The sequence below is a fragment of the Lytechinus pictus genome, chromosome 3 (genome assembly GCF_037042905.1).
Source record: "Lytechinus pictus isolate F3 Inbred chromosome 3, Lp3.0, whole genome shotgun sequence".
In the NCBI taxonomy this organism is placed as follows: Eukaryota; Metazoa; Echinodermata; class Echinoidea; order Temnopleuroida; family Toxopneustidae; genus Lytechinus; species Lytechinus pictus.
This window is the reverse complement of record NC_087247.1, coordinates 64,844,074-64,870,472: the sequence shown is the minus strand read 5'-3', so window position 1 is coordinate 64,870,472 and position 26,399 is coordinate 64,844,074. Positions and strand designations below refer to the sequence as shown.

At 36.4% G+C, this 26,399-nt stretch overlaps 1 protein-coding gene across 1 annotated transcript in view; it reads right to left on the bottom strand.

Moving 5' to 3' along the window:
• The window catches only part of LOC129255408 (inhibitor of growth protein 3-like), a 50,465-nt gene extending 31,042 nt beyond the window's left edge, over positions 1-19,423 (bottom strand). Inside the window, exon 1 of the mRNA XM_064097567.1 lies at positions 19,328-19,423. Coding sequence (XP_063953637.1) covers positions 19,328-19,355 — 28 coding nt within the window. The 5' untranslated portion in view covers positions 19,356-19,423. The remainder of the gene's footprint in view (positions 1-19,327) is intronic.
• Positions 19,424-26,399: the final 6,976 nt, after the last annotated feature.

Sequence of the window (26,399 nt, the reverse complement as noted above, 5' to 3'; positions counted from 1 at the left end):
CACTCACCCACATCCGTGATTCTAACCATGAAAAAAACCTTAATTCTTTTTTTCTAAATTTATTATTATTTGATCTGAATTCTCTCTTTCTCCATCTCTCTCTCTTTTTTTATATTTTTAATTTATTCATTTATTTAGATTTTTTTTTTTTTTTGGGGGGGGAGTTCATTGTTCGTGGTTCATTAAAGATGTAAAATAAATAAGCCCATGTGTGTGTGGTTGTAAAGGGGATGTGGAGTGAGGGTGTCAAAACACACTTAAACATTTAAATCTGATTTCTTAAATGTTTGAATAAGCCTATTACTTAGCATGCTATTCATGTACTAATAAAAAAATTGCAGGAGCTGCGCTTACTATAAACAAATTTGCAGTGTGGTTCAACGTTATATTCTTTTTTCTTAATTGCCCCTGGTTTCAGAAAATTGCCCCCGGTTCCTGTAAAAAGCCCGTGAGCCGGGGGCAGTTTTTTTTGAAAAATTGCCCCTGGTCTGCAGCTGATTATTTCAAGGCTTGATGATAAATCGAGTGCGTAGCTTTAGGACCCCTTCTACATCGGGCCGCAAAATCAAGAGGTGTTCCGAAAACACGGCAGGATTTTCGTAACAGTGAGTTTTGTGATTATTTTCTTCTTGGTTAAGCCAGGATCTTTAGAATATTTACCACAAATTGGTGAAAGATAATTTGTTCACATATCAAAATTGGCATCGTTTTTATCGTTAGTAAACAAAGTGCGTAGCTTTAGGTCCCCCCCACCCAAGGGTTCATTACATGCCGCCGAGCACAGAAAAATCAAGCCATAGAAGTCGTGTGTTGTGGACACCAGAAGTGGGATCGCAGCACGCGCAACCCACTAGTTAGAAATCCATTGCCAAACGCGGTTCATGGTGCGAGGTTAGTATACTACTAACCTCGCAATATGTGTGAGTGGGTCCCCCCATCATACATTTGTAAAGCAACAGTCATGTCACTCATGACAGTACAAAATTCAAAAATGAGGTGAACGAACTGGAAGTCTCAACAATCTTTTGTTATTTTGGTGGGGGTGCATGTAGAACTCTTTCTTTACTTTACTTAACTTTTACTTTTATCCAACGATGCTTGTAGGACTATGCCTGTTCATCGGTCCAAGGGAATAAACAGTATGCTCCACACTATCAAGATCAATTAGTTGCATGTGGCAAGTAGTAGCATGCGGCAAGTAGTTGCACATGGCAAGTACTGTAGTTGCATGTGGCAAGATATAAAGTCCATTACTCAAAGTCGTAAACAAAAGCAATATCCTTCCAGTGACTATCAAGCCGATTCTTATCTTAAAGGAATTTACAGAAGGTGCTGAAACCACATTTTCTGGTAGACAGTTCCAAGAACTAATAACTCGATTTGAAAAGAAGAACTTCCTAACATCAAGCCTTGCATACTGCTTCTCCAGTTTCTGGGAATGGCCTCTAGTCCTCCCTTCCTCACTTCGTACAAGTAGATCTATGCTAGTGTCATAGATACCATGCATAAACTTATACATATCTATCATATCTCCTCTTCTACGTCTATGTAGAAGAGATGGTAGTTTCAGGTGTTGCAGTCGCTCTGAATAGGACAAGTTCCTCAGTCCAGGGATTAGCTTGGTAGCTCTTCGCTGCACACTCTCTAGCCGTTTCTGACCATTAACATAAACATGTTGCCTTCGCCCAAGAAGAAAGGCCTTAATCCATGCATGGACATGTCCCCGAATACCATAAGCCTCTAGCTTTGTCAGTAATCTTTGGTGTGGCACAGTATCAAAAGCCTTCATAAAATCCATGTAGATGGCATCAATTGTGCCGCCATCATCTAACACTCGAGTCCAATCATCAATGACTTCCAACAGATGTGTGGTACATGTACATGACTTACCCACAACAAATCCACGTTGATGAGAAAGAAGTGCATTTCTATAGAAATGTTCCATGAAAACTTTCCTTATCAAAGATTCAAGTACCTTACAGACAATACATGTCAAACTAACTGGCCTATAATTTTTACTATGACTTTTACTCCCCTTCTTAAAAATGGGGGTAACATTTGCAGATCTCCAATCTAATGGTAATTCACCTCTCTCTAAACTTGTCTGGAATATCGTAGCTAGTGGAACTGAAAGCACATCAGCCAACTTGTGAAGTTAACGAGGATGTAACTTATCAGGGCCAGGAGACTTGCTTTGGTTGAGCTTCCGTAGGAGCTCTGAAACATCACTCGATGTGATTTCAAGATTTTCTAAAGCAGACTCATAGACCACAGCTGGGGGAACAGGCAAGGATTCCACATCTTCCTGAGTGAACACAGAAACGAAAAAATTCTGTAAAACTTCTGCCTTCTCTTTATCTAAAGTTGTCATGTTACCATCTGGTTTGACTAGATTTGAAACAGTTTGCCTGGTGGATGTCTTAGACTTCATGTATGTCCAGAAAGGTTTAGAGTTGCGTTTTACTCCTGAGGCAATGCTCCTTTCAAATTCTTTAACTGCATTCCTACATGCAAATTTTGCTTGATTACTGAGCCTGCAATACTCTATACCAGGGGTTCTCAAACTTTTTCTTTGAAGGGCCAGATGAGACTCCAAGTAAACCTGAAAGGGCCAGGGTGAAGTGGATATTTAGAAAAAAAATGTGCACGAAGTGCAAAGACCTTTGCGGTCGGGGTCCTAGATGCTCTCTTGTGCATTCTGGCCCTTATTTTGGGAGCATTTAATCGAACAAATTTATAACAGTTTCATATGGAACGCAGACAAAATTAAAAAAGATTTCAAAATACAGTGAGAGTCAATATTAATGATAACAAAACTGTAGTACTTTGTTAAAAGGAATCTAGATTGTACCTACACATACCTGGTATGGTGGAGATAGATAATGTCTTGAAGTATCAATATTTTTTGTAGTCAAAGTAGAATGAATAATAGAGCATGTCTGTTGTAGACTCTAACAAGGATGTCAGTCTCCTAGTCACTTTCAATATGGGAAAAGTGACAGTCTGTCAGAAACAAGTTGCTTGAACCTTGGCACAAAAGGTTTAATTGCCAGACGAAGGCACTGGTGCAAATGTTCACTGGTCAAGCAGGGGCCGCGGGGGGGGGGGGGGGGGGGGGGGGGGCTTCAGCCCCCCCACTTTTTTCCAAGACCATGTACAAAAACGTAAAAATGACCATATGATTGTGATTTTTTGCATGGCCAGTCCCCCCCACTTTGAAAACCGTTCCGCGGCCCCTGTCAAGGTACTTCGTTATGAGTTAGTTCTTTACAATGTTCATTGTGGAAAATGCACTTTCGCACCTGTATGTAGATCCAAACATGGTGAGAACAGCGCTGGTCATCTAATAAGAAAGTAGATCGAACAGACAGAAAAGACTCCACTAAACTTTGTTTAAACGTCAAATTTATTTGACTGCCATTACTTTTAATTACGGTTAGGTCTACATGGATACACAATGTAATCATATTGAGCTATGTCTCATATTTTGACTTAAAAGTGATTTTAAAAAAACGTCTCGCGGGCCAGATTGAGAAGCTCGGCGGGCCGGATCCGGCCCGCGGGCCGTAGTTTGAGAACCCCTGCTCTATACCGTCTGATTCACATTTTGAGTGCTGCCACTTTCTGTAGGCCCTGTGTTTCTTTCTCACATATTCCAGTGTCTTAGCATTCATCCAAGGATTCTTTCCATTCTCCATTCTTCTATCCTTCTTTGGCGTACATCTTTCAAAAACATAAGTACATATCCTTTGAAAAAAAGGCCAAATCTCTTCCAAAGACATGCCAGAAAACTCTGACTGCCATGAAATTTTCATTAGATTTTCTGCCATAGAGTCATAATCTGCTCTGTTATATAAGTATTTTGTTCTCTGTGAACTGGAATCGCCTTTACATTAAACAAGAGAGTACAGTGGTCACTCTTTCCAAAACCTGCCAAGGTCTGGATATCAGAGATCATATCCTCATCATTAGTGAAAACCAAGTCAAGTGTGTTAGAACGCTGAACAACCCTGTGTCTTGTTGGCTTATGCTGGTGTTGAATAAAAAATGCGTCTCTTGTACTTTCAAGAAATTTAAACGAAGAATGATCCACACTGGAGTTACAAGATTCATTTTCCCAAGAAATTTCTGGATAATTGAAATCACCAACAAGAAGAATGTTATCAAAATCACTCATGCCAATTTCTCTAATCAACGATCACAACTTATCATTATTGGTGTCATCACTATTTGGACTCCGGTAAAACAAGCCTATATTAAGAAGTTTCTTTTTGTCTGAAATCCTCAACTGAGCAAAAACTGCTTCAGAAAAATCAATAGTATCAAATTGAGTATAAACATCCGGCCTTAAACTACTATGTATATACAAACATATTCCACGACCATTGTCCTCTAGACTATGGAAAACTTCATGACCATCTATATGAATTTCACTTAACAACAAACTACAATGACTGTTTTTTGGTTTAACTTCGGTAATACCTATAATATGTGGGTTATATAACGATAAAAAAGCATTAAACTCTTGTCTTTTGTTAAGAAAACTATCTACATTGGAATATATACATGTTAGGTCAACCGCATCAACCTTTACTCTGGACCTGCTAGGTCCGGAAACTCTCGACGGTTTCCCAGCTGAGGGGGCTCGGGATTCACGATCAAGTTGTCTGAATAACCTTCTGCTCCCCGATCCCTGCTCGGATTGATATAAGAACCTATGTTCACTACCCTGCCCCTTCTCCTCACCCATTTGGCATTCGTATCGCCCTCTCTCACTGACACTGCCTTTTTTCTTCCCATTCTCTTCGCAACTTTTTTTCCTCCTCCCTTTGGAGAGGGGTTAAATCTTTACGCACAACAATGCGGCTGGTTTCCTCAAAGTTTTTGAGCTTGCGAGCTGATTTCAGAACAACCTCTCTTTCTGCAGCAGTTGATGTGCTGAACCGGAGAGGTCTTGGTTTCCTACTCGCAGACTCTCGCTTATATGGGCCAAGACGCCTGCAATCCATAATGGTGCAGTCCACCTCAATTTGAGCAAGGATTGCCTTCATTTTGTCAGTGTCTTCCTGCTTCCTTGTACTGCCGTCTATCACTCTCTGCGACGTTAAAAGCAATTGCATTCAGTTTCCTCTCATCCCTTGCTTCCATCTCTTTCACACACGTGTCTAACTGTTTGTCTATGTCTTGGTGTTGTTTAGTTTTAACTACCTCTAGCTCAGACTGAACTTCCGCCAGTTAAGTGGTAAGTGTTTCAATTTCAGACCTCTCTGCTTTTTGATCAATTTTCTCTGCCATCACTTTGAAACTATTACTAAACATTTGCATTGCCTGGTCTAACTTTTTATCAATGCTATCGAGCCTAGCTGCTGGCCATGTCGGATTATCCTTTGTCTGGTAAGAAGTCTCAAAACCGGATGTTTCTTGAGACAATCTGGACACCTCCATTGAACTTCTGGTTAACTTATGATCTATTGTATGGCAAGCAGCCAAAGCACATTAAACCTTTACAGTCAATGCATTTAAGCATGTCTACCGGCTTATTATATTCACTCGCGTTCGTAATCACTCGCGTCGGGTTGGTAATCACACGCGTTTTTTATTTTTGGCGATTTTTTTTTTTTTCGGTGCGATTTTTTTTCTAACGGTGTCTTCAATGGGACAAACGTACTGGAAAAATAAAATGAAATTGAAATTCGAGTTTCGTTTTATTTTAAGCTGGTAAGTGCCTTAAATAAAACGTTCTCGACCACTGTTTTAAGATAACAAGCAAATTTTGACTACTGTTTTAACATAATCACATTCCACATCTTAAATCTTAGAGCCATAGGCGGCGGAAGCGGGGGGGGGGGCTCCCCCTAAAAAAAGAGAGAGGGGGGAGAAAGGAAGGGAAAGAGGGAGAAAAGAGAAAGAAAAAAAAAGACAGACAGAAAGAAAGAAGCAAGGAAAAAAGGAGAAAGAAAGGAGAAAAGGAATAAAGAAGAAAAAGGAGGAAAGGCTACTCTCGATTTAGCTTTGCCTTTGGAGGATTTTCCTGAAGTCTGTGGTATTCTTTATAAAGCATAGCGAGGTGCTACAATTTCATAATATCACTATTTATTTGCTTCTCCCTTTCTTTGTGAATTATTCTACACTAACGTAAAAATCAGGGAGGAAAAAAGTGCTGAAGAAGAAAAGCAAGAAGGAAGGAGGAGGAGAAGTAGAAGAAGAAAAAAGAAGATGGAGGACATAAGGGGGTAAAAATGAAACTAAAAAGAGAAAATTGAGGGGAGGATGTAGAAGAAGAGAAAGAGAAGATAAAATAAGGGGAAGACTGAGAAGAGAAAAGGAAGAAGTGAGAAGGGAGATGAACAATAAGGAGAAAGGGAAGAAATTGAGAAGTAGAAGAACAGGGAGAAGAATAAGATGACATAATAATGGGAATAAAAAGAAGACTGAGAAGAAAGAGAAGTAGGAGGGGGAGTAAAGTGCACTCTGGTTAGAAGTCCGAGGGACCAACAAAATTGTTCCTTTATACAAATAATCGTGTGTGTGTGTGTGATATAAGTTTTTTTTATATAATGATGGTGCACTGAACAAAATTAAAAAATGGTAAAATGGATTTTCATTAATCTTGCAGGACGTTGCAGGGTGAAAAATATAAAAAAAATTGGGGGTTATCAAGGACAAGAAATCTACACTGTATTGTAATTTGTATTGTAATGTATTTACAAGTGTATATTTGTTGTTGATCACAATGTTTTATTTATGTTTATGTATCCAGCCTACTGTGACTCCCTGAAGCCATGTCTTCTGTTTTCCAATCCATTATTTCTGACTCAATCTGAGTTACCTCGTGCTTGGAGTTGTTTAAGGGGCCTGGATAAATGACGTAGCCGACAACTTCTGTTTTCAGGAAGGCACCGGGACGGTACGGTACCTTGGCTTTGATCGTCGCGCAAATTTTTACCGTGAGAGCGCGCACAGCCACAGGGGCGGATCTTGACCAAAAGCTTCGGTCTTTGTGTCTATTAATTATTATGTTGGTTGTTCCGCTGAACTCCGTTGGCTCCACTCACCAAATACAGAGAAATAAAAAATAAAAAAAATGTTTGAAAAAAACTCCTCGAAACAGACTGCTGCCAGCTGTCTGGGGCGGATCAAGCTTGTTTTCTATTCTTTAATTGCCGGCATGTCTGTCCCATTGAAGACACCGTTAAAAAAAAATCGCACCGAAATAAAAAAAATCGCCAAAAATTCAAAACGCGAGTGATTACGAACCAGAACGCGACGCGAGTGATTATAAACTGCCTGTCTACCTTGCCATTAGACTTGCTATAGTCACCTTTACATGGGCCAATGCAGACAAGCGGCTTAGAATGACCAACACTAGCAACAGCACCTCCACTAGCTGCTAATGAAGGCATTTCTTGAAACTTTGAAATATCAGTCATATTTTCAACATCTAACTAAACCTTAAATAACGAATTCAGTGATTAAAATAATCAGAGAAAAGAAGAAAAAATCAAAAGACACACTCAAATACACAACCACAAAAGTATACAACACTCCTGAACCCACCCATGGGTGCATTATTGCCGCCGTCTACAGGAAAATTGAAGGCACGGCGCATGCAAAATTGAATCAAACTCCCGCGAATTTCCCCAAAAATTGTAAAACTAAGTACTTATAAGAAACTTGCCGAACGATGTGAAGTCAATTCCCCCTAATATGATGAATATCCCTCAAATAGCGTCATTTAAGCGTTGATTATTCTTCTCGTTGACAAAATACGGACCCTGTTACCATCTCCCAAATTTTACGTCTAATGAGCTAAAGAGGGCGCGCGATTTATCTTCATATCAAAGACACTACGAGGGAAAGACTAGGCACAAAAACTATTTTACACGTAAATCGATGCAAAGCGTTACGCGAAGTCGGCAAAGTGTCCAATCTTTTTACTGTAAAGACTTTGGTGGAACGTTAATTGACAAATGAACGGTAGCACTTACGGGGCTTCGTTCAAGGTACGTAGAATTTTCTATATTTTTTGTTTTATTTGTCATCGCTTTTAATATTACCAAAATGTATTATCGTCAGCAAAAATAATATAAAAAGTACCGTAAGTAACGGTGTATTAACCGCACCTTTTTCTCGGCGGGATATAAGCAAAAGTCAGGGGTGCGGTTTATCCACGGTGACGGGTCTGAGCCCGCCCGTATAAAGTCTGCCAGACTTCTTACATGTTCAGGAGGGGTTACTAACCCCTCCCGAACATGTAAGAAGTCTGCCAGTTCACAACACATAGAGTGGCCGGGCGTAGCCGCCCAGGGCAATGTCGTTTAGAGGGGTATGAGCCGCGGGTAATGGGAAGCGATTATTACGATCTTAATCAAATAGTGTCCATAACAAATGCACCCACCTTCATGACACTAATTTCGACTTTATTCTCGATTCAAAGCAGCGAAGTTCCCTGGCTAAGTTCAAAGAGACGCCAAGCATTCTCGGTAATAATTTGTCACAGCTGAGCAAGAGCCGAGAGCTAGCTTGCGTTGTATTGTGGTTTTAGTGCGACTTAAGCTGGCGCTATTCATTTTAACCCCTCAAAGTCCCGTTTCGCGCCAGCTTATTTTTTCTTTCCTGTTTGCTTTTCATAAGATACCATGTACACCGTGCACCACGTATGAGAGAGACGGCACAAAGCCGTAAAACTGGAAAAAAATGCCAATTTCTTTGTTTCTTGAACCTTCCTGTAATCCCGTATCCAAAATTCATGCTAAGCCATCGAATGCTAGACAAATTCTGAAAGTGATTGTGAGGTTGTGATGCAAGAAATGTGAAAGACACAGTTCACAATTTGATAAGATGTACTGGTAGTGGTACCGTATCGAAGTTTGCAATGTACATGTACAAGAACGGCAGTGCTGTGTGTGTGTACACTGTGACTGTGACTGTGAGGTGAGTGAGTGTGTAAGTGGCCAATATTGTCGGGACCTTTCTTTCTTGCTAACATTTGTAGATGAATTGATCAAGAACAGCAGATTTCCGCATACCGGTAATCTCTTTGAATACTTTGAAATCTTTAACTTAGTTTTTGTTTCTTCATACCTCAAATATGCATGTAAATGTGAGAAGGATTTTTTTTTTCTTTTTTTTTTTTAGTCCAAAGTTGGGGGTGCGGTTAATACACCGTTACTTACGGTATGTTTTTTAAGTTATCGCATTTATTGGTGTCTCTATTTTATCAAACAATCATTGGAATTGCGCATACAATCATTACAATGAATAAAACATCTAGTTTTAAAAATATCGACAAGCTGAATTAAGGTTGTGAATTGTATTAGCGCCACAAACGACCTTCCTTTTATTTCCGTCGAAGAGACATGCGAAGCAACTTTCCAGGCCGAAGTAAGCGATTTGCTCTTTTTTTACATGATTTTTACATTAATAAAATTTGTAAAATTGAAAATGGAACGCTTTTCACCAGGAAAAGCCCTGGTGAGTAGCGGAATGAGTTTCGGCTAACATTATTCGCGTTATGAAGCGATGTTCACCGACAACTCTAAAATCCATACTGTAAACACGTATGGTAGGGGGTCCTAAAGCTACGCGGGTCCTAAAGCTACGCACCACTCATCGCGCATGCAGTTTTCAATGGCAAATGTGCACTCTCTATGTGAAAGTGTGACTGCAGAGTGACGAACGATTCATATTCAATTTTTTTATACAGAGGCTGCAGTTAATCTCTAAATGTAGAAAAAACCCACAACTCTTTGGAATTTTGGAGTTGGTCAATTCCAGCGTAACGGACATGACGTTCAGACAAATTTTTGTGATTCAAAGGTTAATACAGTAGAATTAGCAGTCTTTTGATAATTGTTACTGAGCTTATCAGACACATTTAAAGGAGATTGAAACTCTTGGAGCAAGTTAGCTTTTGTGAAAGCAGAAAAATCAAAGAATAAGATCAACAAAAGTTTGAGTAAAATAGGACTAGCAATAGAAGAGTTATGAGCATTTGAATGTCGAGATCACTAATGCTATGGAGATCCTCCTATTGGCAATGCGACCAAGATGTATGATGTCACAGATGAACAACTCTCCCCTTTTGGACACTGAAAATATACCCCAAAACATCTCTTTTTGCTCATTCTAATCATATGACAAACGATTCATCAATGATATAATGTTTTGAAACCTCTGTACTTGTCCTCTCATAAAGAGAACACCTCACCTTGTGATAGACTCTATAAAAGTGAGAATATAAGTGAAATAAATACTAAAGTAATGAGGGAGTTGTACGTGTGTGACATCACAGATCTTGGTCGCATTGCCAATAGGAGGATCTACATGGCATTAGTGATCTCGACATTCAAATGCTCATAACTTTCTTATTATTCATTCAATCTTCCTCAAACTTTCAACAATATGTTTCTTTGATTTTTCTCTTTGATATGGATTCAGCTGGTTTCAAGGGTTTCATTCTCCTTTAAGTATCAGTTACATACACATGAAATTACAAATCTTCCGTTGAACAGTTGCAGAGAAATTGCACTCTTTGTGAGCGTAACGGACATGACACGAAATGGACGAAGCATTTTTACCTCCTATTGCTTATCAAAATTCCTGTGAATTCTTAGATTGCATGCACCCGATGTTGGTGTTAATTTAACCTTAAGATCATGCTCTATCCATAAAATGGTGTTTAACAACAGTTTTGCAGTGCATTCTGTATGTTGTAACCCGCAAGTGAAAACCCGAACCGTACCGTCCCGTATAATCCAATAATTTGCAAGCGGGACCCGCTGACCCGTCGGGTTTTAACCCGCAAGTCAATTTATCTTTGAAAAATGAAAAATATTATTTCTGCAATCCCCACACTATACAGGCTCAAATCAGGAAAATATATGCCAACTACTAACCTAGCCTAGAGTGAATTTACTTACAATTTGCAAATTCGCCTTTTATTCCGGAGAGAAAATGTTTTTTTGGGTGACTTTGTACCACGAAATGGGTCCGCTCTGATCTCGAAATTGAAAGCAGTACGCAATTAACTCCTCTGATTGGAGCCGCAGCTCAGCGCGCGCTAGCTAGCCCAGGCTGCCCAGCAAAGATCGGCAATGTTGTTTTTCAGTCCAGGTCGGTCGACACGGCGACTCACAACAATCATAATTACAATATTCAATTCTATGGGACCTCGTCTGTAAAGTAATCAAATTGAAATAAATACCAGGATAATGATGCAGTCAATTTTTTCTTCTTGTATATCTCCATATCATTTCCTTCTGTTTTTGTATTTCTTCCAATTCTTTGTAAACTAATACAAACGTGCACGAGGGCGCCCATGAACTTACGTAAACAGCTTGTGTTACTAGTGCTTAGCTAGCTTAGCTAGCTTAGCTAGGCTTTTATTTATTTTTTATCTCTCTCGATCGATCGGTCAAGAGAGAGGTATTTGCAAGAAACTTGCAATCCAATTTTACATCTTCAGAAATCTTAAAGACTTTCAATCAATTGTACATCGGAAAAATTAAGAGATCTGGGCATTCAGGGTGCGGGGGCTTCAGTTTTCATCAGAAAATGTATGAAATAACGAAAAGGAGGGTTAGTTAGCCACTAGACTAGACCAGCTTAGCATATCTTCAAAAAAATTACAAAAAAGGGCAGCTAACACTCTGACCTGACGGCACGCTCTATCAGGTCATGACCTAATTTGGTAATCCAATAAGCAAACAACTGTCTCACTGCCGTGCACCGCAAATCCCTCGAGCTCAAACAGCGAGCGTTGCCGTGGAAACAAGCTCGACTCGCCCCACTCCAAGTCATAAAGCAATCCTTTCTCTACCACGTGGCCTATCACTCGCTCCTTGCCAGACATGATTACGCAATGTATTCTGGCTTCTGTCTACATTCTCCGAACACATCCCCTCCCCTCTCTCTCTCTCTCTCTCTCTCCCCCTCTCCCAGTCGTAAAACATTCCTTTTTCTGACTGCGCTGCACTGGCGCTCCTTTGAAAGAGCAACTCGATGTATTCTACGTCGAACTGTCTCAGTCCTGTTCACTGTTCACAATACAAAAATACGCCGGCATTTTTTAAAAGGAAATATCTACGTCTCTAAAAGAATCCACCACGTAAGAAGCACATGATCCTTACTCAATTTTCATTGTTAATGTTTTTATTATGCGTCGTTACTTCTCCCTTTTTTTGGTATGACGGTCTGCGGGTTTGAGAATGAACTCGGCCCGGCCCGCAACCCGCGATCGGGGGCATACCGGCAGGTTAACCCGTACCGCACCGGGTGCGGGTTACAACACATGTAGCTCAAAATGTAGCGTAACGGACATGACAGTTTCGTCCACTTTTTGTAAGCAAATATAATTATTTTATTACAAGATATGCAGGGTGCGACATAAGCGCTTGCCTGATTGCCCGGGGCAAGTAAAAGTTAGAGTCGGGCAAGTGTTTTGAAGCAAAGACAAAAACTAATTGCCCGAATCGGGCAAGCAAAATTCTCATATAGAAATTATATTTTAGAAAGGTTCCCCATATTTCACCATCAAAAATATATATTAGAAAAGAAAAAAAAAAAAAGCCATATCATTAATTTCTTCTTTCAAAAAAGTTTATAAGTCATGATTCGAATTGCAAAATTTGCGCCATTTTCTGCAATAAACACACAGCTCAGACACGTACACACACACACACAGAATCAATGGCAGTCTAGCATACCTAGCTAGCTAGTGCCTAGTCCATGCAGCCCATGCATGTACCGGTAGTTAAGTTTCTACGGTGCTGCTCGAACGAAGTTTGCTCTGGAAGAAATCTCCCACAGAACTGTCTAAATTCACATTTCTTACCAATGAAAACTCTTGTAATTGTACATATTTCCTAAAAATTGGGGTAGCTCTGTCATTTGTAAGCAGTAAAAGGAGAAATTCTCACTTCTGTTATGCTTAAAAAAGATCAGGTTTTGAAAGATCGTCTGTATCACACTCACTGAAATACATTGTTTGACAGTCCCACATATATGCATTTGTGTGTACATGTATGTTGATAAACGTGGTTTCTTTCGTAATTTTTTTTTTTGCCAAGGAAATTGATAAATTTTCTTCTTTATTTATGACTGGATAGTTTGAGCTTTCTTCCTCTCTGTTTTCTTTCTTTCTGCCAATCTTTCCTTCTTTTGAATCTCTCTTTATTTCTTTAAATTTCCTTCCTTCCTTCTTTCGTTCAGTTTTTCTGTTATAGCTGTCTTTCTTTCTGTCTTTTTTTCTTTCTTCCTTCCATCCAACCTGTTTACCTCTTTCTTTAATCCTTCCTTCTTTTTCCCCTTCCTTTCATTCTTTCTGTCTTCCTTCCGTCCATCCATTCTTTACCTTTTCTTCCTTTCTTTTTTTTTCTTCCTTACTTTCTTCATCCCTTTCATTCTTTCTTTATTTCTTTCCTTCATTCCTTCCTTCCTTTCTTTTTGTCTTTCGTTCTTTCTTTCTCCTTCCTTTCTGTATGATTTTCTTTATTTTAGTCTTTCGTTCTTTTGATCTTTTTTTTTTCCATCCATCCTTTCTTTTCTTCCTTATTTTTTCTTTCTGCCTTCCTTCATTCCTTCCTTCATTTCTTTCTGTCTTTCATTCTATCTTTCTTTTCTTTCTTTCTTTTTTGTCCTTCCTTCCATCTATCCTTTTACCTTTTCTTTCTTCCTTCTTTCCTTTCTCTCATTTTCTTTCTTTCCCTTTCTTTTCCTTCCATCCACCCTTTACATTTTCTTTTTCTCTTTTCTTTTACCTTTTTCTTTCTTTATTTGTTCCTTTCTTTCCTTCTTTCTTTTCTTTCTCTTCCCCTCAGTTTTTTCTCTATTTTTTCTTTCTTCCTTTTTTCTTTCCTTCCTTCTTTCGTTTCTTTTTTCCATCTTTCTCTTCCCCGCAGCCATTCTCTCTGTCTCTCTTTCTTTCTTTTTTTTCTTTCTTTATTTCTTCCTCCTTTCTGTCTTTCTTATTTTTTTTCTTTCATTCTCTCCCCCTCTCTTAATTTCTTTTTTTTTTCTGGTTATTTTCAGTGATTTCCCCTTTTTTTAATATTGTGTGTCCTAGTCCCCTCCAAAATATTTGGAAAATATATAAGATTAGGAAATTGACCATATATTTTGTCATGATGTACAAGATAAAAATCATTTAAAAAAAGAAATACAGCTACGAGGTACATCAGTAGTCATGTTGAAAAAGCGTAACGGACATGACACCCTTAGGAAGTGAACTTCATCAGCACTTCTTAGTTTCAAAATGAAAGAAATATGAATAATGAATGTAATTATGTAACAGCAAAATACTTTTACTAACATTCTTAAGAAAAACATGTAGATATTATTGGCAGGTATTATCAATTTAATAGCTATAGCCTACATGTATGATAATTTAATAAAGCCGTCAATGGTATGGTATGTAAATCCGTAAGCCTATAACTTGTTTTGAAGCAATAAAACTTTGTTTTGAAGGATTTTTTCAGGCAAGTGAAATCTATATTCGGGCAAGTATTTTCCAACTATTTGAAAACTTACTTGCCCGACTGGGCAAGTGCTTCAAAAAAGTTATGTAGCACCCTGCTATGGTACAAGTCTAATTGTTTACATGTTAAGGAGCTAGAGGTTAGAGACACACATCATAACTGGTAATCTGTAATATCTCCTATTATTTTGCAATTTGAGAGAGGGGCTTTCATACAATATTTATAAAACAAAAAAATATTTAGAAAAATTTCTTTTACACCAGTTAACAACAGTTAATGAGTATTTTCCAGTTACTACCATCCGCCACACCTAATTAAAAGAGAAAAAGTTGATAGTAAAGATTATTTTTTATTCATGGCTTACTATTTGACAATATACACTAGCGTAACAGACATGACACCCTTAGGAAGTGAACTTCATCAGCACTTCTTAGTTTCAAAATGAAAGAAATATGAATAATGAATGTAATTATGTAACAGCAAAATACTTTGACTAACATTCTTAAGAAAAACATGTAGATATTATTGGCAGGTATTATTAATTTAATAGCTATAGCCTACATGATAATTTCATATAGAATACAATGCTTATAGTTAATCTACTTATAGTACCGTTACGACACACTGAAAAGACCAAATCTTATTTTTTGTGAGAACAAAATGTACCAGACCTGTATAAATCCAAGATGAACATATTATGAAATGTATTTTATGATGAAGAATATGTACTTGTATTAATGTCAGTTTTAAGATTAAAAAAAATGATATTAAAAAGTATTTCAAAATATAATAGCAGTACCTGGAAACCAGTCTTTCATTATCGAGTATGAGTTGAAAGGTAATCGGAATGTTTGTAAATCGCTTCTGAGATTTTTTTCGTTCAAAATAAATATCATCCTGAGTATAATCATCCTTTTATCAAATCTTGAATGTTCTAAATCTTACGATCTTGCTTGCTGACAAATGTAGCTGTATCTAATTTTGTTGCATTGTCCGCGCTGCTTGTGTACAAATGAAGATACATCATTAAAATCGTGATTATGGCTGACCAAAATACTATGACATAAATTTATTTTATTGATCTCGCCACATTCCTTCCACAGCCCCTTTGCTTTGTGATATTGCAAAGATGTGCCACTGTAGATACATGGATTCACAGAGCTACATCATGTAACACAGATATCTGAATACAAAGTTGTTTTTAAATGTGAGCCCGTGCCATCACTGAAGAAGTTGAGGTTGGTGAAAGTCAGATACTTTGAAGCAATATCATCAATGATCTCATGAATTCACAAGTTGGGATTTTATCATGCTCCAAATTGTCAGTGCAAATACCTAAGATAATCAATTGTATTGTTCAAACACAAATGATACAGATTGTGATCTGAGTATGTTGCCAGATCTAGCTTCATCTTATCCTAATATTATGTGGCATACCGTTAATTCTCAGAAAAATATACCAAAACAAGAGCTAAACTTTCATCATTAACTAACTTCTAAAAATAGCTTGAATGACATGCAGATTCTAGGAGTTATTACATCCAGCTATCCTCAAGCAATTGAGACTGACCTCAGTCTGTGACACTGAGCCTAATATTTTGTTTTCATGAATGCTGCCTTTTGTCATATATAAGGAAGGGAAAAAAAGAAAGAACTAAAGAAGGAAAGGAAGGAAGGAGTAAAGAAGGAACAAAAATAAGAAAGAAAGAAAAGAAAAAAGAAATGAAGGAAAGAAATGAAGCAAGCAATACAGAAAGAAAGAACAAATCCAGAAAGTAGTAAAGGAAAGAAAGAAGCAATAAAAAGGAAAGGGTAAAAGGAGAGATGGAAAGAAGGACAAAAGAAAGAAAGAGAGGAAGGAAGGATTGAAAGACGGAAGAAAGGAATTAAGGAAGAAATAAAGGAAAGGTAAAATGATAGACAGAAGGAAAGAAATAAAGGAAGGGAAGGAAAGAAGCAAGCAATATAAAAAAAGAAAAGATGAAAGGGAGAAAAAAGAAGGACTGAGAGACAAAGAAAGGAAGGAATGAAAGAATAAAGGAGAGAAAGGAAGCCAGCAGTAGAAAAAAAAAGGAAGGTAAAAGGATAGATTTAACAAAGGGAAAAAGGAAAGAACAAGACAGATAGACGAAAGGAAGGAATTAATTTAAGAGAGAGAGGGCTTAAAGAAGGAAGAAATAAAAAAAAAAAAAAAGAAAGGGTAAAAAAATGATGGATGGATGGAAGGAAGAAAGAAAGAAACAAAGAAAGTAACAAAGAATGAAGGAAAGAAAAGGGTAAAAAGAAGGAAGGAAAGAAAGGAAGAAGAGAAGAGATGAATATAGGATGGATGGACTCATGTGGCATCCGGTTCAGGACACTCACACGTATTGCGAGGTTAGTATGCTATACAATTATAACGATGTACTTTGAATTGTAATAATTACTGAGACAATAATATTAATGATATATCAATAATAATCATCATAATAATAATACTTATAATTAAAATAAATATAATTGTAGAAACAATTATAATTATAGTAATTATAATTATAGGCCTTATAATTAATGAGACAATAATAACTATTATTACAATAATACTAATTATTATAAAATAATTATAATGATAACAATTATAATGAAAGTAATTATAATTGTAATAATTACTGAGACAGTAATATTGAAAGGTCATCAATAATTATTATTATAAAAATTATTATGATTATAAAAATAATCATAATTATAATTAAAGGCCTTATAATTATTGAGACAAATAACTATTATTACAATAATAATAATTATAGAATAATTATAATGATAACAATTATAATGAAAATAATTGTACTTGTAATAATTACTGAGACAGTAATATTGATAAGTCATCAATAATTATTATTATAAAAATTATTATAATTATAATTATAATCATAAAAATAATCATAATTATAATTATAGGCCTTATAATTATTGAGACAATAATAATTATTATTTCAATAATAATTATTATTATGAAATAATTATAACAATAATTACTATGATAGTAATTATAATTGTAATAATTATTCAGAAAATAATATTAATGAAACAAAAATAATTATCATAATAATAATTATCATAATTATAATACTTATTGGGACAATAATGAAACGATGATGAGACAATAATAATATCAACAATTTTATTGAGACCATAATAACAAGACAATGAGATAATAGACAATTGAAATCAATCTCTTTTTATTTTTTTCTAGAAATCCTAAGATTATTATTTTAATTCTCTTTCTTTGATTACAAATTATATTCATTGAAAACTTAATTTCTAATGTTCAAGGCAAGCAAAGAAAATCAATATCAAGTCATGTTTACCCTGTGCACAAACCTACCACAGGGCAATTACCCCCGAAATAGGGTTAGGTTAGGTGTAGATTTTTGGATAGGGGTACAGTGTAGTTGTCCGGAGGGGGGGGGGTAATTGTCCAGGGTGGGTGGGGGTGGGGGGAGGGGAATTGTCCGAGGGTGGGGGGTGGGGGGTTATCGTCCAGGGGTAGTTGCCCTTGAACCAAAGAAATCATATGCCAATATGTCAAATCAATCTGAGTACTTTAAGATTTAAATAAAAAGCTTGTACAATTCCCCATAAGCTATGTATTATAAATGTGCCATGCCCAAAACAAAGAGAATAATAAGATTTCGCAATCTTCTTTTGTCCACAAAAAGGCCTGTTTTTTCATCACAAAGATGACAATAACTCGACTTCTAGATATCGGAATTTGAAAATTCAAACAGTTTTGTGAATCGTAGATATTGAGCCTCATTGTGAGCCCATCAAATATGCTGGAACAGCCTTTCCTAATTTTCACCTGAAGTGCCTAGAATTAGCGGTAACTGCGGTCTAAGGTACGATATTTCTTAATTTTATACATTTTTTCGTAAATATGGATGTGATTTCTTTTTCATAATGTGACATTTTATGTACAAAAAAGCGATCGGAAAATCGGGTTTCCGCCGAATGTTAGATCTAACGTTACTGCTAATATTAATAAGTTGTCTGTACGTACGGGCCTCCAACTAGTCCAAGCTTTTCAGTCTATGTAACTATTGGTGAGTGAGCCAACGCAGTTCTGTGGAACAACCAAAATACAGAGACTGAAGCTTTTGGTCTAGCCCCATACTAATTACTACTATACTAGGCCTACTAGACCAAAAGCTTCAGTCTCTGTATTTTGGTTGTTCCGCCAAATACAATTTACAAACCACAATCCACATAATATACATACTAAACTTTCACCACATACCACATTATAAGTTAACTGAAAATCCCTCTATTAATTGGTTCCAATCAACATTTGTCTAGGGTGGACTTGACCTTTACAGCATGCAAAATATTGTGACCGGAAATACTCTGCCATTAATTGTACATTCTCTCAATGGAAAGCTGTGGGCATACGTTCAAAGGATTGACCGAATACGAGCACCCCTTTCTATCCCATAACAGTAGATACGGTAGGATGGGGGGTCGGGTGTCCGGACACTTTATATTTTTGAAGCCTTCTTTTTGTCTTTGGATTACACTAAAAATATGAATTCAATAGTTGTAATCATCTTCTATTTTGTTCTCTATAATATTTCCTAACATTTTGTACTAAAAATTGATGAAACTTCGCTTGTAAATTTTTCCAAATGACTTTCTAAAATTGATCGTCCGGACACACAACAACTGGGTACCGGTACCGCACCGTACGCACACATTTAAAATTCCCGCAAAATGATCTTTCCCATTTATTACCGATATTATAAGCTGTACGTTACTTTTTGTACATCGAAACTTATAGTTAAAGTTAGAAGTGTGAATTATAACAATTTACTCACTCTCAAGGTAATCTTCCAAATACAACATCTTCGAATATTTTCCAGGGAATCACCGAGCGATTGGACTTCGGAGAATACTCAACTTATTACTGTAATATTGGAACGGCAGATGGCGTTTTTGACCATGTTGACGGCCGGTAGGTAGTTGTTATATTCAGTATAAACACTGGGATCAGTGAGGTAATTTAGTTGTTTTCTTAGGAGGGAGTGATAAATTTTGTGAAAATAACTTTGAATCTTTAATTTTAGTTTTCAAATCACAGGAGGGATGGGAGAGGCCTCAAAATAGGTCTATTCATAATTTGCATTTGTTTTTAGGACATGAAGAAAAGTCTTTCTTCTTTGGGTTTCATAGTAGGGACAGTCTATGGGAATGTGTTTGAGTATGTTTGCAGAAGTGTATGTGTTATGTTTGTTGGGGTGAAGGGGAATGATATGTTGGGTGTTATGTTTTCCAGTTCTGGTGTCTGTCTGTATTTATCTCATCTCCAGTTTAGTTTAATAGGTTATTTTGTCATTTTAAATAAATCAAGCTACCAATTTGCAGTAATATTATCATTCATATTTTTGTTCCAAATTTTTTGTCAGAGGTTTAGACTTTTTGTGTTAATTGATGTCGGGTAACTTAAAATTACTTTCGGTCAATGTCAGAGGGTTGAGAGATAGAATCAAAAGGAATAAAATATTTCAGTGGTGTCAGATGATGGGGGATATAATATTTTTGCAGGAAACTTTCAGCACAAAAGACACTGAAGGTGGATGGAAGGCTGATTGGAAGGGGGAAATGTTTTTCAGTCATGGAAGTAACCACAGTAGGGGAGTTATCATAATGTTTAAATCAAAGGTTGATTTTCTCAAAGAAAAAATTATCATTGATAAAGAAGGACGATATGTTATAATTAAAGGAAAGTGTCAAGGTGAAAAGATTATATTGGGCAGTGTATACTTTCCCACATAAAGAAAACTCACAATGTAATTTTCTGTCTGATTTAGACAAAGTTTTATCTTCTGTAGTTGGTCAAGAATATTCTCTTATTGTTGGAGGAGATTTTAATATTGCTATGAATCGAAACTTAGACTACATGGGTGGAAGTAATATTTCGAAGAATAGATATAAAGATTCATTGGTGGATTTTCTTGATAGGCTAAATCTAATTGATGTGTGGCGGAAGCGGCATCCTAACAAAGAAAGAATTTACCTTCAAACAAAATAATCCCTTCGTTCAGAGCAGATTGGATTATATTTTTATCTCCTCGAAATTAGAAAAAGACGTGAAAAGTTCAAACATTTTACCCTCAATCACTCCTGACCATGCTAGTTCAGGTCGAGTTTGATAATTTAGTCGAAAGTTTTGCATATGGGAGATCGTACTGGAAGTTTAACAGCAGTTTATGCTCTGATAAAGATTTTGTAGACGGAGTAAAGATGAAGATTTCTGAAATAGAAAGAATATGGCGGGACCAAATAACAAGCAAGATTAAATTTTGGGAATTTATGAAAATGAAGTTAAGAGAATATATAATGGCATTTTCCCGTGAAAGAGCAAAACTCAGAAAAATTCACATTGAAAAATTACAAAAAGAAATTAAAGATTTAGAATATCGCTTGACGATCACTTTTCATATTGATATCCAAAACGAAATTGAATTTAAAAAAGAGGAACTAGATAAACTTTTCGACTATTCTCGTCAAGGTCTAAAGGTCCGTTCAAGAGCCCAATGGTTTGAGGAAGGACTAAGAAATTCACAGTTCTTTGAACAATTACTTGAATCCAATAAAAGGAGAATTAGTGCGATTAAGAAGATTTATAATAAAAATGAGGAAACGGTGCGAGATTGCAAAGGTATTATACAAATCATTCGGGAGTTTTATAAAAATTTATATGCATGTAAAAATCTTGAAACTAATGATGATATTGAAAACATGTTTTTTAGTGATTTACCCAAATTGAGTAAAGAAAATAGAGAGTTTTGTGAATATCCGATAACACATGAAGAATGTTTTCAGGCTTTAAAGGAAATGAAATGGAATAAATCGCCTGGCAATGATGGTTTTACCGCAGAGTTTTACTTTACATTTTGGCCACTTTTAGGGAAAATCATAGTTGAAGCTTTCAATGAGAGTTTTGAAGTTAAAATGTTGTCAAATTCGCAGAGACAGGGGGTAATTACTCTAATTGAAAAAGAAGGCAAAAATCCTTTGCACATGAAAAACTATAATATAGGCCGATAACTCTTTTGAATGTAGATTATAAAATTTTGTCAAAAGTGTTAGCGACAAGGGTGAAAGAGGTCTTGGGAGATATTATTCATTGTGATCAAGTGGGTTATGTCAAAGATCGTAATATTGGGGAAGCAGTTCGGTTAATTGATGATATGTTTTTTCAGTCTTTGTATCAACCCTTAGGTTTTTTAATTGCAGTGGATTTTGAAAAGGCGTTCGATTGTATCTCTCATAAACTTTTATTCAAAACTTTAGAACATTTCGGGTTTGGGAAAAATCTGTGTTCTTGGGTCAAAACTCTTTATTATAATGTTAGTAGTTGCGTGTTGAACGGGGGGCATTCTACGGGATATTTTGAAGTTAATAGAGGAGTAAGGCAGGGGGATCCACTCTCTCCATATTTATTTATCATAGCGATTGAATTATTAGCTCATTACACTGGCGTAAATCCGTGTTGATGGGTGGGGGGGATGACTGAAATATTTTGGCATTTTTTTTGCAATCATGTTTTTAGATATGCAAGGAATTGCCATTGATATGTCCACAGTGGCGTACCGTGGGTCACGGCATGGGGGGGGGGGCACCAGCAAAAAAATTGAATCACTGAGTGAGTGCGCTAGTGAGCGCGCTCAGTTGCCAGTTATACTGACCTAATAGAGACATTTTTAAGGACAATGTCATTAAACTGATATGTATCTCACTGATCAAATAATGCGAGCGCGAAGCGCGAGCTGAAATTTTTTTATATTCACACCTAAAAAGGGACATTATAATCAAATTTGTGTAAACATGATAGGTACCTGTCTCGCTAAACAATGCGAGCGCGAAGCGCGAGCTGAAAATTTAGATAATTCAGACCTGAAGTGGGGCATTCTAAGGTTTTTTTGTAAGAATTAACTAGGACCATACGTATTCCATTAACCAAATGATGCGAGCGCAAAGCGCGAGCTGAAAATGTTTGATATTCAGATTAGAAGGGACATTTTAAGGACTGATTTTAGGAATTTATGAAAAGCAGACATATCTCACCAATCCACTAATGCGAACGTAATCACGGACAGGAAATGTTTCATATAAACGAAGACCTTAACATTGGGCAATCACTTTTTGAGTCGTGAAAAAGAAGCATATGTCACTACATAAAACAATGATAACTCAAGTGCTAGGAAATATATTTGGTTTATATTGACTTGAAAACGGGATGTTTTAGTACAACAGGATTATATATCACGTTAAACAGACAATGCGAGCACCAGGAACAATGAAGACGTAGGCCCTGGGCAAATTATGTTTCATAAAGTTATGATAAATATGTTTCTTATGTAATGTAACATAACATAATTATAATATAATATAACATTATAATGAATAATATTTTCTTCTTTCCCACTACGTTTCTCTTCCTTTCTCCCTCTTTTTCCTTTTCCCCTTTCCCCGTTTTTTTTTGGGGTCAGCCGATGGGGGGGGGGGGGATGTGCCCCCCATGCCCCCCGTAGTTACGCCACTGTATGTCCATATGGCAAATACCCCTCCAATATTATTATCTTTTTTACCCCATGATGGTTTAATGGTTTTATTAGAGGTTACATTTAAAAAAAATTGACATTCCATCTTAATCCCTTCCCAAAGACCCCAACATTGATGAATTGGAAGAAACGGGGGTTTCTCTTCAATGTTATAATAAGGACATAAGTATTTCGTTTGGAAATGGTGAACTGGCTCTTTATTTGCATTTTATGATTCAATAATATTGTTTTATTTGTTAAGCGGTATTTTAGGAAGAATTTTCACCAATAAAACAATTATCTCTTGTGATTTTTTTTTTATTTATTTCGCAAAAAGTGGGGGGGGGGATGTTTGTACAGGCCATCCCCCCCCCTCCTCGAAAAGTGGGGGGGATATATCCCCCCCATCCCCCCCGGGATTTACGCCAGTGGCTCATTATATTAGGAGAGATGTTAATATTAAAGGGATAGGATTTGGGAAACGGGAAATAAAACAAGTTCTGTATGCAGACGACATTACATTGTTTTTAAAAGATATGAACTCGATCCATAGAGTAAAGAAAATATTCTCAGATTTTGAAAATTTAAGTGGATTGAAGATTAATATGGATAAAACAAACTTTTTATGGTTGGGAGAAGAAAGAGATAGACCTGGTTTACCACTTCTTGGACATTGGTTACAACATATTAAAATCTTAGGGGTATATTTCGCACGGGATTGTAAAGTCAAAGATGACTTGAACTATAAGGAAATCTTGAGTAAAATTAAAAGACTTATTGGTTGGTGGAAGCAGAGAGATCTTACGATGTATGGTAAAATAAAACTTTTGAAAATGTATGCATTTTCAAAATTAAATTATGTTTCTTCCCTGATGACAGTCCCAAAAGACGTTTTTAAGGAAATAGAAAGAATTTCTTTTAATTTTATTTGGGGAGGAAGAGATAGAATAAAACGCAAGGTTTAGTTCTATATCAAGACTATTCTGTTGGAGGACTGAGAGCTCCAAATTTTTTTGAGGTCTTTGTTAAGACCCAACGAATAATGTGGATTAAACGTTTGCTAGATGGAGGGAAAAGTTCGGGTTGGAAAGCAACCTTCGAATATTTTTTTAGCTCTTTAGGTGGTCGAATCATATTTCTGTGTGATTATGATACGAGTAGAATGAATTTAAAAGGTATACCATTATTTTACATAGATATGCTGAAGGCATGGCACGAATTGGATAAGTGAAGACATTTTGGAGGGAAAAGTAATCCCATTATTTTTAATAACAAGCGTCTATGCCTTAATAATAAGACCTTTTTTGATATTGAATTATTTCAGAAAGGTATAGTTAAGGTCTCGGATATAATAGTTGGAGGTAAATTAAGACCAGTTTCATACTGGTATAATCTGAAATTTTCATCTGAAAACTTGCTCAAAATTCAAAAGATATTTTCAGTAATAACAGAAGAGTGAATACAAAATGATTTTATGGAAATGGATACAAACAACTTTGAAATTCAATTGATGATATGTGGGCATGTTCAGAAACTATGTGATATAAAATCTAGACGAATATATGACCACTTCATTGAAAATTTTCAAATTGATTATGTATTTCATGTTACAGATGGGCAATCCGAATATGATTTGGGAATGGGGGAACTGAAAGAAGTATTTTTGAGACTGAAATGTGCAATGCTATGCAATAAACACAGAGAATTTCAATACAAACAATTACAAGGGGCTGTGTACACAAAAAGGGAACTTTCTAAATTCGGTTTTGAGACAGATAATTTCTGTTCCTTTTGTAAAAAAGAAGTTGAGTCTTACCAACATTTATTTTTTTATTGTCCTGAAGTTAAGCGATTATGGGAAGAGATGAGTAAAATATTTCAACTGAATGAACTTGGCAGTGACGTTTGGAAAACAATTTTCATGGGGATATCTGGAAATACTACAAGAGTAGCTTTAATAAACTGTATTATATTCTTAATTAAGTATATCATTTTTAGTTCAAGAAAACAGGGAATATTGCCAACCGTACAGAAAGTGACACATTTGGTTAAAGAGTATAGAGACACGGAATATAAAATAGCGTTTAAAAAGGGGAAGCTGGGGGTGCACTTAAGGAAATGGGAACAAATCAATGCATACCTTTCTTAATACTATGGATGTATTGGTTGCTTCATTTTGTTTCTGTTTTGTTTATTTGTTCAAATACAGATAGTTGTACCAGAGCAGGATGCATTGTGTGTGGGTGTACGTGTGTAGATGGATGTGTGAGTTTTGTGATGGGGAAGAGGGGGGGGGGGGGGGAGAGCTGTGAGTAGTGGTGAGTTGAAGTGAGCTTGTGTGAGTGTCTGGGGAGAGAGATGAGGGGGGAGGGGGTATGGGGGTAAGGTGAGTGTGTAGGGACGTTTTAGGATAACCTTCCTCTAATTAACCTTTAAAATAATATTTTATCCTTTTTTTATTTCTTGTACAATTAATATGTGCAAGAGATTATTTCTATTCTATTCAGGGAAAAGGTCATTTTTTACAAAGTACGTTTTTTTGTTTTTTTTTTGTCGATTGATATGGGTTTTTCCCCTCTGCTTTCACATTGTTAAAGAAGAGAAATTTGGCAGTTTAATTTCATTTGTAATCATTTTAAAAATATTCGTAATCTCATTGATATTGATATATTTATTTGTTTGATTGTTTATTGATTGTATACATACAAAGAATCTTTATTTATATGAATTGTGATTGTAAACTTATTGATTTGAAAGAGGAAGAAAATAAAATATTATTCAAAACAAAAAAAAAGTAGTTGACTTGATCGGCCCAGGCCTGTCATGTCAAGCAGCTAGAGGCGTCGATCCGGGGGGGGGGGGGGGCAAGGGGGCGATCGTCCCATCAAAGAAAATATTGGGGTGGCAAGCATATCACCCCCCCCCCCCACACACACACACACACAATTTCGTAACTGCAACGCAGCTTTTGTTAAGGTAGCCCTACGTTTACGCAGGAATCTCATCATTTTACCGTAGTCCTATAGGCATATATATATAGGATTCTTTTCTGCCAATGGATAAACAAGAAATGAGTTTGTATAATAATCTCTAAATTAATTCTAAAAAACTACTTTAAAACTACTTAAAAAAAACTTTCCCACAAGATTTATATCGAGCTATCGAAAGATATTCATTTTTTAAAATCAAAATGACCTCGCACCTAACGCTCGATCGCACCATTGATCAATGCGATCCATATCAACTTTACAATTTTCCTATATACACAGTGCTTGAAAATTGAAATAATGCACTATTTTACCCTTCCACAGATCAGAATATAATTTTTTTCAGCTCGCGCTTC